Source organism: Talpa occidentalis, unplaced genomic scaffold (genome assembly GCF_014898055.3).
Source record: "Talpa occidentalis isolate TD23 unplaced genomic scaffold, MPIMG_talOcc4v2.1 talOcc4.8, whole genome shotgun sequence".
In the NCBI taxonomy this organism is placed as follows: Eukaryota; Metazoa; Chordata; class Mammalia; order Eulipotyphla; family Talpidae; genus Talpa; species Talpa occidentalis.
In genome coordinates, this window is record NW_023605194.1 from 64,842,481 (window position 1) to 64,861,520 (window position 19,040).

At 51.8% G+C, this 19,040-nt stretch overlaps 1 protein-coding gene across 1 annotated transcript in view; it reads left to right on the forward strand.

The window, feature by feature from the left end:
* PPM1F (protein phosphatase, Mg2+/Mn2+ dependent 1F) overlaps nt 1–18,236 on the forward strand; it is a 29,821-nt gene extending 11,585 nt beyond the window's left edge. The window contains exons 4-8 of the mRNA XM_037495783.2: nt 5,144–5,346; nt 5,793–5,981; nt 6,591–6,734; nt 11,663–11,756; nt 14,116–18,236. Of these exons, the coding sequence (XP_037351680.1) occupies nt 5,144–5,346; nt 5,793–5,981; nt 6,591–6,734; nt 11,663–11,756; nt 14,116–14,495 (1,010 nt within the window). The 3' untranslated portion in view covers nt 14,496–18,236. The remainder of the gene's footprint in view (nt 1–5,143; nt 5,347–5,792; nt 5,982–6,590; nt 6,735–11,662; nt 11,757–14,115) is intronic.
* Nucleotides 18,237–19,040: the final 804 nt, after the last annotated feature.

The window sequence follows — 19,040 nt, forward strand, 5'->3', positions numbered from 1 at the left end:
TGCTTCTGGGATAGTGGTCAAGCAGGGGGGATCCAAGTCGTGCCACAGGGCCCAAGGAACTCAAAAACAGGAGTGAGCCTTGTCATAAAGAAAAAAACAGGGCTCTTATTGTTAGCAGGCAGGCGGGGGGGAGGGTACCCTGGGACCCTCAGACCTGCACACTCTGAAGTGTGTCTATCATCTGCCACATAAAGACTAAGAACTTTAATAGACTTAGTGTGCATAGAGAGAGAAGAAAGGATAATAGTTTCCCAGTAAAACACCCAGTTACCCTCCCCTTGTGGGGAAAAGCCCAGCCAAGCAGGGTTGGCCCAAGTGGGGCCTGAAAACTTGCCACAAGTCTGAGGCACCTCCTGGCGAGGAACCCCAGGACAGAGGCAGAAGGGACCTGGCAAGTCTAGGATAAAAGGAACAAAATCAAAGTATAACCAAGATACAGGCTGCCATTGTCAGCCTGCCCATGGGTTTCTCACCCATGTTTCTCCTTCCATGTCCCCCAAGTCCCTGGTACGAGTCCAAGGCTGAGAAGCAAGCATGCCCTCCTTCATGTGTTTCTGCTCCACCTGTCTCCCCTCCTGTGTGTTCTTCCTATTCTTTTCTTCCAAAATTTTTTTAAAGATTTATTTATTTATACATACAAGAACTGGGGTACAGGCCAGAGGCGCGAGCCAGGGAGCGAACTCGTGCTGCAGAGGCTGCGGATAGCTACATGGTGCTGTGCTTAACCCCTTGCGCCACAAGGGAGGCCCTTCTCTTCCAGATTTTTTGCCTGTTTTCCTGGTTATTCAGCTCCATCCTTCATTAGAGAATATGGAACCTCACCTTTCCTCTGTAAAGGAAGATATGTACTTACAGAGTTTTTTTTTTCACATCCCTAGTGATTCTTTTCTATTGTTTTTCACTAAAATGTCAGTTCTTATTGGACCAGACTTGCAGAGAAAGCAAGTCACTGGGCCTGGGCCCTGTTTGGCCAGGCTAGGAACAGCAGGGAGCAGGTGATCACTCCTGCCATGCTGCTGGCGAAAGGGGCAGCTCACGTTGCAGTGGGAGCCTCAGAGTGGATTTCCCTTTGCCTTGTTCTACCCAACTGGACTGTTTTCCTATTTTTTGAGATATAATTGATGTATAAATGTATCACTTCAGAGTATACATGTGTTGATCCATTTATATACTTAATATGATTACCATGGTAACTAGCCAAAACCTCCATCATATTGCATAATTATCATCTATTTAAACTCTTCATTAGTGAAGTCACTGGGGACAAAGGGAAGAACGAGTGGGGAAAAGAAGAAAAGCATATGGCCTCTTTCTGCAGTAATTGCCTCTCATCCTTTCTCCTGTCCTTTTCCCTGACTTCCTGCCTTCATTTTCGCCTGGAAGGCGCAGAGACAGCCCTGCACAGAGACAGGCAGCTATTGTCCTCTGCAAAGTCTTCAAGCTCTGGGATCCCACAAAGGAGACACACCCTCCATGCACACCCATCCCTGCAGGAAATGAGCACCACCTGCTGGTGAGAAGGAGCAGTGCAGGGGTTGACACCCCCTTATGCTGCCTGTGAAAGAGGGCAGGGTGGGTGAGAGGAAATCAGCTTGCCCCTGCCCTCCCTGCAGCCTGGCTCTCAGCATTGACCAGCTTATCCCTCTCATGAGAGTGGGATATAGTTAGAGCTGTTATCTTGAAGCCATTCTTGAAAAATCGACATCACAGTGGGCATTGTAAGAATCACCACCTTTGCATGTGCGAAGGTGACTAAGATCTTTGTGTGGTCAGGTCAGATGGAGCCACCAGCTGGCCCCCTCCACACTGAACAGTTTCTGGAGGCACTGGGATGCGGCCCACAGCCAGGAAAACAGGCATCTGCTGTAAGCAGCATGTGGAGTCTGTCAGCTGGCGATCACCCCTCCTGCTGATCGTTCTCATTGGTAATTACCCGTTGCTGGAGCAGAGATTCAAATTTAAACACGTTGATGGAAATAGCAGCACAGCCTAAGGCAAGAGAATAATGTGCACCTCCCTGGGTATTTTAGACTTGATAGGAGCGCAGAGGCTGTTTTCCAGAGGGAGGGGGCAGGAACCATGGTGCTCTGAGCACAGCCACAGGCCTAGGGGAGAAAGAGGCAGCTACAGGGCTGCATCACATGGACCAGCTGAATGAGAGGTCTCTGACTTGTTGGTAGGGGGCCTGCTGGGCCAAGCACACGTGGACCTGTCTTCCCTGAGCTGGGCCTTCCCACATACACAAACAACCCTTTAAGCTGGTCATGCCAGTCCCCCAGTTTTTTTTTTTTTTTTTTAAAGATTTATTTATTTATGCATACAAGAACTAGGGTGTAGGCCAGAGGTGTCAAGGGTGAGAGGATTCGCCAGAGACAGAGTGAGGAACAGAACAGGTGGTTTGGCTGAAATACACTGCTGAGGGGAGCAGCGGGCAAGTCAGGAGAGATCTGCTGCACCATGTGGGTAGCTCCCTGGCTGGGGATCAAACTCTTGCTGCAGTGGCTGTGGATAGCTTCATAGTGCTGAGACTTAACCCCTTGCGCCACCAGGGAGGCCCAAGACCCCTAGTTCTTACCAAACACCTGGATTTCCCCTGTGTCCTGGGTGTGGTGATGGTGGCCACTTCTAGACTCCCTTCCCTGATGCATGGGTCCCTCAGCCTGTCTTCCTGTGACCTCCTGGGCTCACAGAACCCTCTGTGCCTTCTCTGGCCTTGGCCTTTCTCCTGCAGCCATCACCTTTAGACATGAACTCTTCCATCTACAACTCCCAGAGTTCTTCTGATGTGACCTACCATGGTCCTCAGACTCCACCCTGTTCTAACTTACTTCCCCCTGAGCCCCACTTCGAGGTGACTGCCCCTGGCTCACCTGTACCCACTGCATGCATGTGGGCTGGCAGGACTTCCTGGAGGGGGTTGTGCATTGAATTGAGCGGAACCTCTGAGGCAAGGCACATGGCCTTTCCTTTGAGCCTATTTCTTATTTATCTTCTCTTTAGAAGCCAGGCCTAGATAGAATTTGGCTTTTTCTTTTAAAATTAGTGTTATTTGTATAATAGGATATATTACCTATTTCTGAATAACAAATTGCCTCAAACTTTAGTGGTGTAGAATAGTAAACATTATATTATCCCAGATGGTCTCTGTGGGGCTGGAATTTGGAAGCAGCTGAGCGAATGGTTCTGGCCCAGACTCTCTCATAAAGTTTTGTCAGATGAAGGCGACTGGAGTGGAGCAGCAGCCTCAGTTCCTTGCCCTGTGGACTGTCCACCGGGCAGTCCTCATAGCTCAGCCCCTCACTTCTCTGAGCCAGTGAGTTATGAGGGAGAGAGGGAAAGGGAAGCCACAGCACCTTTTCAGGATCATGGCTTAAGTCATTCTGAATCACTTATGTTTTATTCTACTTATCAGAAGCAGGTTCCTAAGTCCTCCACTCAAGGGCAGGGAATTGGAACCCACTGCTTGAAAGGGAAAGAAGTAGCAAAGAATTTATGGATATTTTTTTTTTAAGATTTATTTATTTATGCATATAAGAACTGGGGTATAGGCCAGAGGCACGGGGCGGGAGTGAGAAGATTCACCAGAGACAGAGTGAGGGACAGAACAGGCAGACTGACTGGAATACACTGCTGAGGGGAGCAGTGGGCGAGGCAGGAGAGGTCTGCTGTGCCATGTGGGTAGCTCCCTGACTGGCCAGGGATCGAACTCGTGCTATAGAGGCTATAGATACCTTCACGGTGCTGTGCTTAACCCGTTGTGCCACCAGGGAGGCCCAATTATGGATATATTTTAAAGCCATCATCTGGGGCCAACACTGGTAATGGCAAATTGGGCAAGTATGGAAAAAGTGCGCTTAAGACAAAAACATTGCTCCTGGAACTGCCACCTGCAGACTGCACTGCTGATGTTTTGGTTGCCTGTCCTTTTAATTTGGGCATCCAAGTGGTTGAAGGCTTTTTCTTGTCCTCAAGATCAAATTGTACATGGAATTTTCTATCCTCTATTCATGACATTTTAATATCAATGTTTTTTCTTAACACCACGACATAAGCCCTTTACATGATTACAAACTCTGTAAATGTCCTTTTTTGTTTTACCCTTTAGTTATTTTAATAAACTTTATTTTGAGATAATTGTAGCCTGACACACAATTGTAAGAAATAACACAGAGATCCCACACATCCCAGCTTTCCCCTGACTGTAACGTTTTACAGAACTGTAGTAACTATCACGACCAAGATCCTGTAGTCAAGATACAGAACTGCACCTTCCCACTCAGAACCCTCTTGTTACCCCTCAAGGCTGCTCTAGTCCTCCATCCCTAACCCCTGACAACTGCTAATCTCCATTTCTATAACTGTATATTTTCAAGAATGCAAGGGTGTGTTTGCCTGGGAGTGGGGGGGGGCAGTGGAGGGGGGCTGGTAACAGGGGCTCATCTCCACAGGGATTGGCCTTTCTCACTCAGCATGGTTCCCTGGAGGTTTATCCAGGCTCCTGTGTGTATCAGTGTCTCCTTTTCTTTGCTGAGTAGTAATCTGTGGCAGACAGACCACAGTTTGTTTAACCATTCACCTGGGCCAATCCTAGTTTTCAGTTGTTACAGACGCCATTGCTGTGAACATTCGTGCACGGGTTTTTGTGTGAATAGTCTTAATTCTCTGGGATAAATGTCCAAGGTTACATTTGCTGGGTCATATGGCAGTTGCATGTTTCATTACAAAAATCAGTTTAATTCTTAATCAAGAGAATGAACCATATTTTACCTTGTCATTGGATATACATTGTTTTTAATTAATGCACAATTACAAATGATTATATAGTTTGACCTTAAATTATTCTGGCAGTTCTCACAATTTCTTTGATGGGCTCTCCAGAATGGAATTGCTCCACCATAGGGCGGGAGGCTCCTGGTATGTAATGCCAAACCAGACATTTCTAACCGCTGATGACACAGACTGTCATGCAGAGTTTATTAGGATGGTACTCTCAGAATGCCCTGAGGGTGATGGGCTGTTGGGGCTTGTGCAGGCCTATGTCTAGGTGCTGCAGGGGCGGCAGAAATGGGGGCAGGGAAAGAAGTGGAGCTTCAGCTCGCCTCCATTGGCGCTTCTCTAATTATTCCTCCATCATGCTCATCAGTGCTAGATGCCAAAGGCCTGGCACTGAGTTTCTTTAACCAGCTCTGGGAAGTATGTGGTCAGTGGCAGAAGCAGGTGCCGGTGTCTGCCCGGGGACAACAGCGGCAGTGGCTGGTCTCCATCCATGCCATCCGGAACTCTCGCCGCAAGATGGAGGACCGGCATGTGTGCCTGCCAGCATTCAACCAGCTCTTCGGACTTTCTGTGAGTGTTCCACCTCTAGTGTTCCACATCTTGGCGCCAAGGCTTCCCATGAGGCCAGTGTCCCTAGTCAGGACAGCCTGTGGGGACTTGTGCAGGGGAAAGAGCCCCCTGCCGCTGAACAGAGCTGCCAACCAAAGCCACTGCAGGAGAAATGCCCACGACTGCTGTCTGCAGGCAGAGGTGCTGAACTGCTCTCAGAGCTCTTCCCGGGAGAAGGGCAGCTGGGGGGCCCAATTAATTGCCCCAGCACTTCTGGGCAAGGGCAGCCACAGCCAGCTTGCTCTCCCAGCTAAGGAACTGAAGAAAGGAAATGGTTTGCGCAAGTCTTATAAAGGGAACCCCCAAACTTATGATTACTGAGCCCCAGTCAGGTGCCTTTACCAGGTCGTGACCTCCATCCGGCTTGAGGCCAGCAGGTCGGTGACTCCCACTGCATTCCCTGCCAGGACCCTGTGGACCGCGCCTACTTTGCTGTGTTTGACGGTCACGGAGGGGTGGATGCCGCGAGGTATGCTGCTGTGCACGTGCACGTCAACGCTGCCCACCAGCCGGAGCTGCCCACCGACCCCAAGACAGCCCTCAGAAATGCCTTCCAGCACACTGATGAGATGTTTCTCTGGAAAGCCAAGCGAGAGGTGAGAACCAACAGCAAGGCCTACCTGTATGGTTTTGGGACCATTAGCATCAGAGAGGCCCCAGCCCTGCAGAGGGAAGAGGATCAAAATAGCTGGGGGTGCTGGGAGGTTCCCCCTAAACACTGCAATCGTGTCATTTCATCTGTACAGGAAAAGAGGGCTTGTGCTTTATTTGAACAGAAGCATCATAAAGCTTACCTCTGATCCAGAAGGCCACAGCAGCCTGGACCTGCCCCAGAGCAGAGGGTGCGAGGCCTCACAGTGGCAGCTAGCCTGTTTGCAAATGTGCCCAGGGGCAACTGCCCTGCTAGCTCAGTCAGTAGCGCATGAGACTCTTAAAATGTGCCCAGGATTTTGTTTCAATCAGATATGGTAAGTTCACAGACACAGAAACAGCTAGCTTGAAAGAGGAGCTTATTACTCACAGTTCCCAAGAGGTGGGGGCACACCACGCCATGTGGGGGCACACAAGGAGAGACCTGGGTCAGTCAGGAGAGAGAGGGGAAAGCATGACTCCAAAGGATGGAATGGCACAGGTGTCATTGGGTCTGGACGAGCATGTCCCTGTAGTGCAGGCCCCCTTCCCCTCACAGCCATCTCTCGCTGCAGCGTCTGCAGAGCGGCACCACAGGTGTGTGTGCACTGATTGCAGGAAAGACCCTGCACGTCGCCTGGCTCGGGGACTCCCAGATCATCCTGGTGCAGCAAGGACAGGTGGTGAAGCTGATGGAGCCACACAAACCAGAGCGACAGGTGAGGGCTCCATGCTTGGGTTGTCCCGTCCCCCCCCCCCCCATATAGGCCCATCCAGGAAAGCACACGGTCAGGATGCCCTGGCCAAAGGGGCTGGAATGGATTAACAAGTAAAAGGGGTAGTGGGAAAAAAAAAAAAAAAAAAAAAAGGGGTAGTGGACCATCTTCCCAGGAAACCCATGGCTCTCCTTCCAAGGGAGAGCTCTCCTTCCCCACTCCAGTAATCAGGGAATCTCCTAAAGGCTAGGTCTTATAGACATTAACAGTCAGGATTCCAAATGACTCTGTATCACACAACACAGAGCTCAGAGCTCCAGGGGAGAGCTGGACCCTCTACGCATCAGATAACCCAGGAAATGGGTCAACATGTGTCCTCCTGTCATGCCTGTGGGCAGGAAGCAGCCACACCACTTGGGCTATGAGGGAGGAGAGCTTCAGGGACGAAGTGACATGAGCCAGGTCTGGAAGGAACCAGCCTTGAAGCTTCGTTGGGCAGAGGCTATGCTAGGATTCTGAGGTTACTCACCTGTCTGAGACCAGGTTCCTCACCTGGGCAGCAAGACAACATTCTTGTTCAGACCATATCTCACAGGATTATCGGTCTGTCTGTCTCCTCATGGGGTTAGCAAGAGAGTTTGCACATCAGGGAGTGTTCAAATACTCCCCCACCCCACCGTAGTCCCCTCCTGCTGCCTGCACCTGCTGTTTTCACCTGTCCATGCGTCATGTGGGTATTCCACGTCAGCACTCAGGCACTCCATCCGGTGCAGGTGTCTGCAGTTCGTGCATTCCCGGTCTCTCTCATCAGTGGACGTTGAGGGTTTTTCAGTCTTCTCATACTGCAGCAATAAATAACTTGGGTGCCGCCTTCCATTGTTCGGGGTCAAGTACGCCTGTAGAGCACATTCCTAGATGGAAGGCAGCTGGGTCAGAGTGTACATGTTTGCAGTAGGCAGATTTGCCAAACTGTCCCTCTCAAGTTGTGCCATTCTGGCACTATGAGTCCCAGGCAGTCTATTTCCTCCACAGTCCCCCAAACTGCTGGGTCCTGTACCTAGGAAAAGTGAGAGGTAGTTTTTTAGCTGCACTTCTCTTTCAGAGAAAGGCTGAGCATCTTTTCAAAGGCTGCGATCATTTGCTTTTGCCTTTCCCAAGGAGGCTCCACCCCTAACCTTTGTCCATTTTTCTCAGGAGCTGTGGCTCTTAACAGTTTGTAGGCATCTTGTATATATGAGGGAGGTTGGCACCTTGTCATTCAGTGATTTGCAAATCATCCCCCAAGCCATTTCTCTTTTGTCTTTGTTTATGGTTTTGTTTTGGTTTTTTGCCACATAGACATGTTTTTTATGGATGGAGCTGTCTTTTTCTTTGGTGGCTTCAAGATATGAAAAGCACTACAGGGACTATTAGGCTGTGATATGCAGGGTTCCCCTGCCTCCCTGCGTCTCAACCTGTGCTGAGCCAGCTTCCACGCTCCACATTGTGCAGAGGAGAGAACTTAGGTTCACAGAGGTTAAGCAACTCGCCCAGAGCATATTGCCAGAAAGCAACTGGTATCCTAGAATGCGGCTTAGGGACATTCAGCCCTCCTGTCCCAAGATACCCTGCTTGCAGATGAAATGCAGCCTCAGTTAGGACTAGATGCAAACCTAGATCAAGGTGCCACATCTACTCCCACCTATCTGCCCGTACCCCTACAAGCTCTCTGTGTCCTGTGTCTCTTCTGGGGCCCCCTGGAGGCTTTTTCCAGAGGGTGTCTTCCAAGCACTGCCTGAACCTTATATCATGGCACTGTGGCAAAGAGCGTGCACTGGCAGCAGCACTTTTCCTGGCTCTACCCCTCCCCAGCCATGAGTACCTTTTCTGTGAAATGGGGTCACCAAAATGTAGAATTAGTGGTCTGGTGCACACAAGTACCTGAAACAACTGAGAAGCAAGGTCCGTCTGTCTTCTCAGAATTCTGCACCCCACACAACTGCAGAGACTAGAACCCAGCTTCATCCAGGCTCCTGCCTCCTGTTCCCAGCTGAGCAAGCCACTGCTTCTGTCCCTCACCCTCTGATCCTGACCTCAGCCTGACACCCATGTAGAGAGATAATAGAGGTTCTCCCACAAGAATGGCCATCACCATGTTAGCTTATAGTAGAAACTGGTAATGACCTGGTGAGGGTCTGGCAGCTGCCGATACCAGCTCTAAGGAGGATGCAGGGACTCGTGTCACTCTGCCTTGTTCTGCAGTGTCTGAACAAGTTTCTCCTGCTGCTGGATTTACTCCAGGGCCGTAAACATTTAATCCTGCTCAGTGCAGGACTCTGCAGGACAAGGCAGTGAGCTGTCCAGTTCCTCTCAGTCTAATGGGCAGGTGAGAGCTGCATTGTAGGCCATAGTGCTGGGAGAGGCAGAAGAGGGAGGTGAATGGGAAGGAGAACTGGAGTGAGATCCTGAGGGCAGGTGGGACCCCAGCGAACCAGGGATAGAGTCTGGGAAGAAAGGGCAGATTAAGCCAGGACTGGTCCTTGAGAGCCTTATGGCATGTTGTTCCTCTGGCAGCAGGAACTTAATAAGGAGTTGCTAAAGCTTCCAAAGGCATCAGAGGGCAAAATGAGGGCTGGTCATAAAAGAGGCCCCTGCACTCACCTGGAAAGCTGTGGGATGACTGCCTGGCAAGGCGGTACCAGGAGAGACAGAGAAGGGAGGAGAGAGTTCGGGCTTTGGAAGTGGAAAGCGCATCCAAGTGCCTCGTGATGCAGTCAGCCAGGGGCCAGGGAGGATGAGGTGAGTGTTCTCCATGTATGCAGGGCTTGGATAGGCTAATGGGAAGCTCTGTGGAGATGGGCAGGGCTAGGGAGCGTGTGAGTCCTACCAGAAGTGAGGCAGAAGCCAGAAGAGCACAGCGTGATGGAAAACCCAAGTGGGGAGGGACGGGAATGACCAAATACAGCGCTGAGGGGTCACTGGGTCCAGGATAGGATGACAGGTGGGAGGAAATGACTGTTCAGGGAGACCGCAGCAGAATCGGAGACAGAGGGCTTTGCTGAGCAGATCCACACTCCAGGGCAGGTGGGAAATGGCTATTGGGGGGACCTACTAAACAACAGCTCTGGACTTGACCTTGGAGCACCTGGAGAAGAAGAGATCGAAGGGCAGTTGAGGAGATAGGTGTCCAAGGAGTCAGGAGGGAAAGATGGGGGTGCCCTGAACCCCAGGATGCCCTAGTCCTGGATCCAGGATGATGACAGAAGAGGGCAGAGGGTAAGGTACAGGGAGAGCACCAAAGTGGGGCAGGCATTGTGAGGGAAGGCATTGTGATTGAGAGCCCTGCAGCCAGCTGGCCCTGTGAGATAGAACTGGTCTGTTGGGCAGAGCTGCCATTAGTTGCTGGCGTAGGATTACCTAGGGCCATAGGCTCCAGGGCCCTCCTGCCCTTCTGCTCAACCTGATAACCACTGCCGACTTGGAAGCCCAGGTGCCTGGCTCCTTGACCTCTGTGGGATCCCAAGTGCCAGGTGGCACCAGTCCCCACTGATCGTCCCTCGGGAGGGTCCATGCTCCCCAGGAGCAGCTCACAGTTTACTCTCAGTTACCACTGCCCACTGTCCCTGCCTCATTAACATTGAGTAGGGGGGTGGCCTGGCGCTGGTGGGTGACAGAAGCAAGAGAAAGTCTCATTCTCAGCTGTATCTTCCCACAGACATAAGCAGACAATGCCTTTGGGGCTCAGGGAAGCCTCCCATACTCCCTTCCCAAAGGAAGGCCTCTGAGGGGTAGGAGGTCCAGGCAAGGGTCCAGAGGTTGCTCTCCTCTGCAGCTCCCTTCTGGTCTGCAGACTCGTGCATACATGTCTGCCCGTCTCTCCCTTCACTCTTCTCAACCTGTCTTCCCCTCCGTCCTTGCCTTCCTCTGCTACTGCTCAGACCACAGTGGGTTCTCAGACCCAGAAGGAGCCACGCAGGCAGGTCAGGGCTCCTTCAAAACTGTGCTCTCTCCGGAGGGGCCTCTGTATCTGCATAGCTACCATCTCTCTTGGCAAAAGGGCCTGTGTTGGTGGTACCACCGAGAGGAGGCTGGACTGATTCAAGTCTGTCCAGTGGACTCTATGCCCATCACGTGGGGAAATCCTGCTGACAAAGCTGGTGCCCAGCAGGCTCGTGCTGCTTTCACCCTGAGAGCTGGAAAGAAGCTCTGAGTAAGGACAGAGGTCATGGGTATGTCCTGTGGTGTCAAGAGGCTTAAATCTCGCTCTGCTCTGTTCATGTGAAGCGGACAGCTGAAAAAAGAGGGCTAGCACTGGTCCTTCCTCCTGATGTGGAGTAGATGTGCTCCCCGTGGGGTCTGCTCCATCAGCAGGTGCTGTTGTTAATGCCCTTCAGGTTCACATCTAGAAAACCTCTTCTCTGGGGGACTTTATAGACCAAAGAGGTTTTTAGAGTACTCATGACTAGACTGGGCCTGTGTGCTACCCTCTCAGGCCTAAAGCACCATTGTCCTTTACAGTTGAAAACAAACTAGGACCCAGGGCACCGGTATAGACCAGGGTCTCGTTCAGGTTTCATTTAGCTTTGCCAAGTGGCTGCAGAAATCCCATGTAAATCCCACAAATCTCACTTTCCTAACCCCTTGTGAGGCAGGGATAATATCCCTGTTTGAACAGGGAGGCAACTGCAGGACCTGCACTCTGACTCTGGGGCCTTGTGAGAATCTCCCTGACCCCTAAACGTTGCTCTGGGTCACAGCCCTTGTGGCCACAGGTGGTTTGTACCATAACCTGTTTAGCCACACTGAAGGACGTTTAGGTTGCTTATAATATTTTGCTTTACTAATGCCTTATCTGGGCATCGTTCATAAGCCATGACTCCCAGCACTGTCTTGGAAACCAGCTGGTCTCTCTGGCCACACACCTGGTCTCTTCCTCTGACTGTCTCCCACAGGACGAGAAGGAGCGCATCGAAGCACTGGGCGGCTTTGTGTGTCACATGGACTGCTGGAGAGTCAATGGGACGCTGGCCGTCTCCAGGGCCATTGGTAAGGGGGCTGGTTGGTGGGGAGAGGAGGCGGGGCCAGCCAGGGCCTAGACCTCTTGACCCCTGAGGTCCACAGCTCACCCGCTATTTGGGACTGTGATGTCCTGTGTGATGCACAGGGTCAGACTGTGAGGTACTGTGGTGAACTCTGCAGATGCAGACACCTTAGAAACTTGCATCTCACGTAAATTACTGCACTTAAAGGTATATGTCACTATCTGTTATTAAAATAGTTCCTCACAAAAATCTAGCCGGAAACCTGTTTAGCTACTATATGTATGCTAGAAGATAATTTTTTTTAGGGGCCTCCCTGGTGGCGTAAGTGGTTAAGCACAGCACTATGAAGCTATCCACAGTCACTGCAGCACGAGTTCGATCCCCGGCCATCCAAGGAGCAACCCACATGGCGCAGCAGACCTCTCCTGACTTGCCCGCTGCTCCCCTCAGCAGTGGATTTCAGTCAATCTGTCTGTTCTGCTCCCCACTCTGTCTCATAAATCCTCTCACCCCCCGCACCTCTGGCCTGTACCCCGGTTCTTGTATGCATACAAGATTTATGCATACAAGATGATTTATGCATGCAAGAACCGGGGTACAGGCCAGAGGTGTGGGGGGTGAAAGGATCCACCAGAGACAGAGTGGGGAACAGAAAAGACAAACTGACTGAAATACACTGCTGAGGGGAGTAGCGGGCGAGACAGGAGAGGTCTGCTGCACCATGTGGGTTGCTCCCTGGCTAGCCGGGGATCGAACTCAAGCTGCAGAGGTGGTGGATAGCTTCACAGTGATGTGCTTATTAACCCCTTGTGCCACCAGGGAGGCCCTCGCGAAGACAATTTTTAAATATTCCATAAATGAGGTTTATTCCCCTCCCCACATTCATGTTGCTGATTCTTTTTTCTGTCTTTTAAAATGAAAGTAATAAAGCAGGCTTCCCATTCCTTGTCCCCTCCTATCGTATTTTCTCAACATCCTGTCACTACTGCCAAACCTCAGCCTGAGACTCATCTGCCACCCTCTCCCTCCAGGTGCAGGTTTTCCCTGCTATCCAAAAGTAGAGCACTTCTATGAAGACTTTTTTAGATGAAATGGTACAAAGCATAGAAACAATTAGCATTAATTTAGACGGAAAAATATTTGAGTGTTTCCAACCTAAAAAATTGCCTACATAATCATACCAAATAACATCTAAACCTAAAGTAACCCTAACATAATAAAAGCAGGAATGATATGATAAATCACAGCCTGTTTGGAGTCATCCTGGGAAGGAGCTTGGCAGGGCCACTCTCGCTGCTCAGGGAGCACGCTGCCTCTGTAACAGCTGCTGCTAAACAAATGCTTAACACTGTTTTTCCTTTTACAACTATAGTTGTAAAAGGAAAAACCCTCTTTGGGTTTCTTTTAGTTAGCAAAAACAGGTATCAGTGTAGGTCTTTCATAAACGGGAAGTAGCCTAACAAAAACCTTAGAAAACCTGGGGAAATGTGTACTTAGAAATCACTCCATCCTGCTAACCCTGCAGTGAGTGGGGATGGCCCTCCCTGCCCCCTGAAAGGGGTGCCTTCCTTATAACCCTTCTTGCTCCTTCTGCCTTTGTGTCTCTGGATACACAGTGATGGGGAGGCAGCGGGGGTCGGTGCCTCCTTGTGGAGGCTAGAGGGTGGCTCCATTCCCAGGAGAGGGAAGCACTAGGTGGCTCTGTGGAAGGTAGCACGATCTGCTTCACACTCTGTTGAGAACAAGCGTGAAGGGAACGAGGCCAGCCAGTAGCTTTCTGGGATCTGGGTAAGGCATGAGGAGGGAGAGGTGGGTTTAAGTTGCATGTTGCAGGCAAAGTCAACGGACTTGCTAGCAGATAGGATTTGAAGCCCAAGGAGGACAATCAAGTGACACCCAGATTTGGGCATAAGAAACTAAGGGGACCACGGTGCCATTTTCTGTGAAGAAAAGCAAGCATTTTGGACCAGGTTAGATTAGGTGTCCAGGGAAACTATCAGGAGCTCTTGGGTATGGGGACCCATACCCCATCCTGGGCCAGTGTGGAGTTTTCCATCACAGTTGCCCATCCCCTCTGCTTTGGGACCAACTCCACTGAAAGGAGGAAGCTGCTTTTAGAGCACTTTTGACCTTGCTGGGTTCTAACTCTACCCTCAGGGGCACAGAGTAAATCTGTCACATCACCCACTTTTGTTTCTTCATTGCTCTTCACACCATCTGAAATTATTTTTTCACCCATGTCCTCACCTTATGAGCACCGGCATTGCAGGAAGGTGGTAGGCAGTAAGGCCGGAGCTTGGGGGAACGGGAGGAGCAGCAGCAGTGCAGCCTGCTGACACCAGGCACTTCTCTCCTGTGCCCAGGGGACATTTTCCAGAAGCCCTACGTGTCTGGAGAAGCAGACGCATCCTCCCGGGAACTGACAGGCTCTGAGGACTACCTGCTGCTGGCTTGCGATGGCTTCTTTGATGTCATCTCCCATCAGGAAGTCGCTGACCTTGTCCAGAGCCACCTGGTCAGACAGAACGGCAGTGGGCTGCATGTTGCTGAGGAGCTGGTGGCTGCAGCCCGGGAGCGGGGCTCCCACGACAACATCACAGTTATGGTAGTCTTCCTCAGGGAACCCCAAGACCTGCTAGAGGGCAGGCTCCAGGGGTTCGAGGACTCCCGGGCAGAGGGGAGAAGCCAGGACTTGCCCTCTGACCTCTCAGAACCAGAGACCAACATTCCACAGAGAAGCTAGGAGGTTCAGCCCTCCCCATATGCCCCCATCCTGTGATCCTCCCTCTTAGGACCAGATGCCTTAGGACCCAACAGGCAACAATGAGCAGGCAGGCACCACCTGCACAGCACTTTCCCCAGGACCCCAGAGCCTCTTGTGCTGCTTACATCGGCCCCTCCTGGTGGGTACAGAACTACATTGGGCAGTGAGTGTTACATCCTGCTCAAGACAGTGGGACAGCCGGAGATCTCCAGGGAAGCTTAGGGAAGAGACCTCACCAAAGAGAAGTCCCGGAGGTGCCCATCAGGCAGGGGCAGGATCAGAGGTTACAAGCACTGGCCAAAGTCAGACCAAAGACACTGGGCATGTGCGTGGGACGACAAGATGTACGTGGAACCCTGAGGAAGCCGGGGAGCTTCAGATGTTTTCAAGACATCCCAGGTGTCTGCTCCTCACTGGCCATGCCCGGGCCGGGGGGAGGGCTCGTAACTGTATCTACAGGTGCACCTGGAGGGTCCTGGATGGCCACGTGGTTTCCCACAGAGGAAGAGGGACCCAGGGATCTGGCCTACAGGCTTACCCACCTGCTTCACAGCAGCTGAAACACGTGGGCCCCAGTCTTCAGATCCCTGCTCCCCTCTTCCCACCAGGGAGTCAGAAGCTCACAACCACAATGTGCATGTCTTTTGCTTGTGGTCTTTTTTTCCTCCAAGGAAAGGTCTAATTCAGAAGCAGTATTTCAGGTTTTGTCTAAGTTTTGTCAGTGCCAAGATGACCTGTTGTGTCATATAACTTAAGCAAAGCTTAGCATTTATTTTATTCCTTAGAAAACTTAAGTCTTGATTTTTTTAGGAAAAAATTTTTTTGCAGTATTACTGAATTTTTTTTCTAAATCAGGATTGAAACAAAATCTCTTCTAGGAGGTGTTACAAGCCATTCAAGTGCCTTAACCGCTCTAGGTGAGGCGAGGACTCTGACAGGGCGACAGGTTCTAATAGGTATGTTTAAGTTTTCACAAAAGCAGGATTAATTTTGTGGCATGATTTTAACTAGAATTCTTCCTGAAAGAGTTCTCTTTGCCTCTTTGTGATGCACCACTGATAGTCAGCAGAGTGACCCCCAAGAGTGTGGACTGTGCCAGACAGCAGGGCTCTGGGCATTTGAGGTATCCATGGCCCCACTGGCCTCTACCCAGCCTGGCCCTGCCACTCATATCTCTGGCTGGATCCTAGGCTAAGGTTCCCAGCTCCATGAGGCAGGTCCTTGCTGCTATTTGACTAGAATGTTCCAGAATGTTCTTGTGTATAGGTAGTCAAATTGGTTATGTTTGGAAACATGTTTAAGAGACTCTGGCAAGACCTGAGGCAGCCTGTGGGTCTCTGGGTCTATTGGAGTCTGTCCCTTACACCCACACTTCTCTCCCTCACTCAGTCTGCCCTGCAGATGGTGGTCTGCCCTGTCCCCAGCCTGACCACCTGTGAGAGAACCCCACATTCCCCGGCATACCCTGAGGAGATGAAACTCAAAATTCACCAGGCTTGGGTCACTTAAGGAGCTCATGTCAGGTGGGAAAGACATGATGTCTGCAAATTTAAGGGTCGCAGGGCTGGGCGAGGGCTCCAGACAGGTCAGGGGTCTCTAGTTGGGTGTACCTGGGCTGGCAGTGGTGGGCAGGGCTGCTGCAGGCAGAGCCCAATGTGTCTGAGAAGGGGAGAATTTTGGGGGTGGGGAACAATAGGAGGAAGCTTGACTCAGGCCCCAAGGTTCTGTGAGGTGTTCAGTCATGCTGGGCAGCAAGGCCCCAGAACAGTCTGCACAGGGCACATGCTGACCCCCACTGTAGTGAGGGCAGCCTCTGCCCTTCTCAGCCCTGGAAAGGGGCAGAGGTGAAAGCCACCCTTCCTGAGGTCAGTGGGCTATCCCGCAGTGGGGAGGGAGCCTGCCTTTGGTGGGGTCAGGGGAGCCTGTCTTCAGGCTCAGCATTTACCACCACCCACACTTCACAGCAGGGATGAAAAAGTTGTTATGATGCAGTCCACACCTTGTGCAAGGGCTCATGATAACAAGCATCCTAAACATGGTCCCCAGAATTCAGAGGCATTTGGTGGCCGATGATAACCTGGTGTTGCTCAGCTTAACTTGAAGCCCCTGCTGCCTTCCAATATCCAGAAACCTCCTTGTCAGCTCCTTGCTGCACAGGGCCGAGGTAGGACATGGCCCACTCTTCCCTGCCAGCCCACTACCCATGACCTGACCTTAATGGAGGGAGGGAGCTCTGGGTGTCTGTTTTTCTCTTTTCTTGCTAATCTTACTCAGTGGATTGCTGCCCAGTGTGGAGCTCCCAGAATACTGGCCCCGCCCCAAGGTCTGGATTGCACCACTTGGTGATCTGAGTCCTGCCGGTGAGGTTCTGTGAGGCACTCTCCAGGCTGACCCACCCCCAAGCCCAGCTGCTGGGATGGAGGCCCCCCCAAACCTGGCTGCCTGGAAAATGTCTGCTGTCAGGAGTCGGCCCTGGGTCCTTGCCTTGGAGCCAAGGAGACCCATGTTCCTGCTCATCTGCACGGACAATGGCCTTATGCTGGCACTGAGCACAGAGGAGGTCTCTTCTGTCTTGACCAGGCCTGAACTGGGCCCGCTCCCTCTCCAAGTCTCAGTCCCAGTGTCCCTCAGCAGGGACATTGGTCAGGAAATCATGATCCCCTTCTCAAGTCTCAGCTGGGCCACTGCCCCATTGCATGTGCTGAGCAAGTCCAAGTGTATCTCTGGACCTGGTTTCCCCTGTCAGGCACAGGGGTTGCACTGAGTTCTGGAGGTTCTGGGGAGAGCTGTATGTATCCTGGGGAGATGCTGCCGGTGCTGAGGCCCTCCCCCACTGTCAGCAGGAAGGGTGATTAAGTATTATTAGTTTCTATTCTTAAATTAAGTGGGTTGGAAAGGAATGGAGGTGCAGATGCCAGCGCCTTATATGGAACGCAAAAACTGGCAGAATCAAGCCCTGCTTTTACAGGTAGGGCTGTTCCTAAGCCAGCAGGCGTAGAAAAAGCACAGGTGTGAGGCAGGAGAGCAGGTGTGGGAGAGCATAACTGGCCTCTCCCCGCTGCTAGTTAGGTTCCCAGCCTTCTGGCTTCCCAGAGGCAGTTGAGGCCTCCCTCATCCAGCCTGTCCACATCCAAGACTAGGCGATGGGTGTGTCGCAGCATGGAGAGCAACTCGGGGTGGGCAGTGTGGAGAAGCTCAGCTGCAGTCCTTCTCCCCCTGCTCTCCAGGGCCAGCACAGCCCCACCACCCCCTGCCCCGCAGTGCCATTTCTGGCATGGGCGTCTGGCTACCTCAGCAGTATTACCAGGAGTGGGGGAACAACTCGGCCTACTCCGAGGCCTGGTTCCCCCATGCAAGCTCAACAGAACCCAGGTGGGCCTATACAAAATAAGCTGTGTTTTGGGTTGATCCTACCTATAATTCAGAGGGGCAGCCACAGAAGGCCTCTGCTTTTCGTCAAGGTTCTACAGCTTTGCCAAATGCACAGAGCTTTGCCTTTTACACACCATGCCCGCCTTGCCAAGGATTTACCTGTGCCCATATCAGTGGGGTTCCTGGGAGTTGTGTTCTGTACAAAGGGGAATTTTGTTCCAAGGCAAGATGACTGTTTCCCCTCTCTTTAGGAACAAGTCTCAAGGTGAGGGGACCAAAGGGTGGTCTCCCAGGGACCTCTGTGCTTACGTGTCAATAAACACAAATTCTAAAACCCTGTTGCCAAGTCCTGAGTTCCACTTTCTTTTATCCGTGGACATCTGGTGTGTGTGGTAGCTGCTGGGGTGCTAGGTGTGGGGTTGGGGGGGTAGCATCAGCGGGGTGGGAGGCCCAGGACCTGGTTAGGAGCTCTGTCTCTGAATCTCCTTGCAAGTGGAACACACATTCTGAAGAGCCCTGGCAGCCTATGGCCTCTCCCAAGTAGCCTGACCTGGCTCTTAGGACTGGGCTCCCAGCCCACCAGCACCAGCAGCAAGAGGGTGTGTTCACTGTGAATCTGCAAGGGGTCACAGGAGTGGGGTGAGGCTCCTTGTGAACCAGTAGGTGGCCCAGGGAAACTGGGTAGAGACACTCCCAACACAACACCCAGGACAAAGCCTATCAGCAGGCACCAGAAGGTCTCCTGTCCCTGCTGAACTCAGACCTTAAGGTGCCACAATATACGTATCAGAATTGTCTCCATGTGTTAGTCCTGAAATGCTATCCTAAACCTCCTCAAAACGGAGGAGTGTTGGGGTTAGTTGGAGCCAGCTGGCCTTGTTTCTGCATCCCTGCCTCCCCTCATCCCTGCCCTGGGTACACTCCTTGCCTGTGGGCCCCCTCAGCCTAACTTGTCCTAGTCCTCCCCATATCACCCCTGAGAACTTTCAGCCCCCCTCCTGCTCAAGGAGGCGGGCTGGGGCGGTGGTCTCCCACCTTCTAGAACATACTGCAAGGGAGGCAGCTTTCTTTCTGTGTCTCCAAGGAAGGGGGTGGGGAGGCTGGAGCTCCCAAGCAGGGCCTGGGCCTCCCACCCCACCTACTCACCCATCT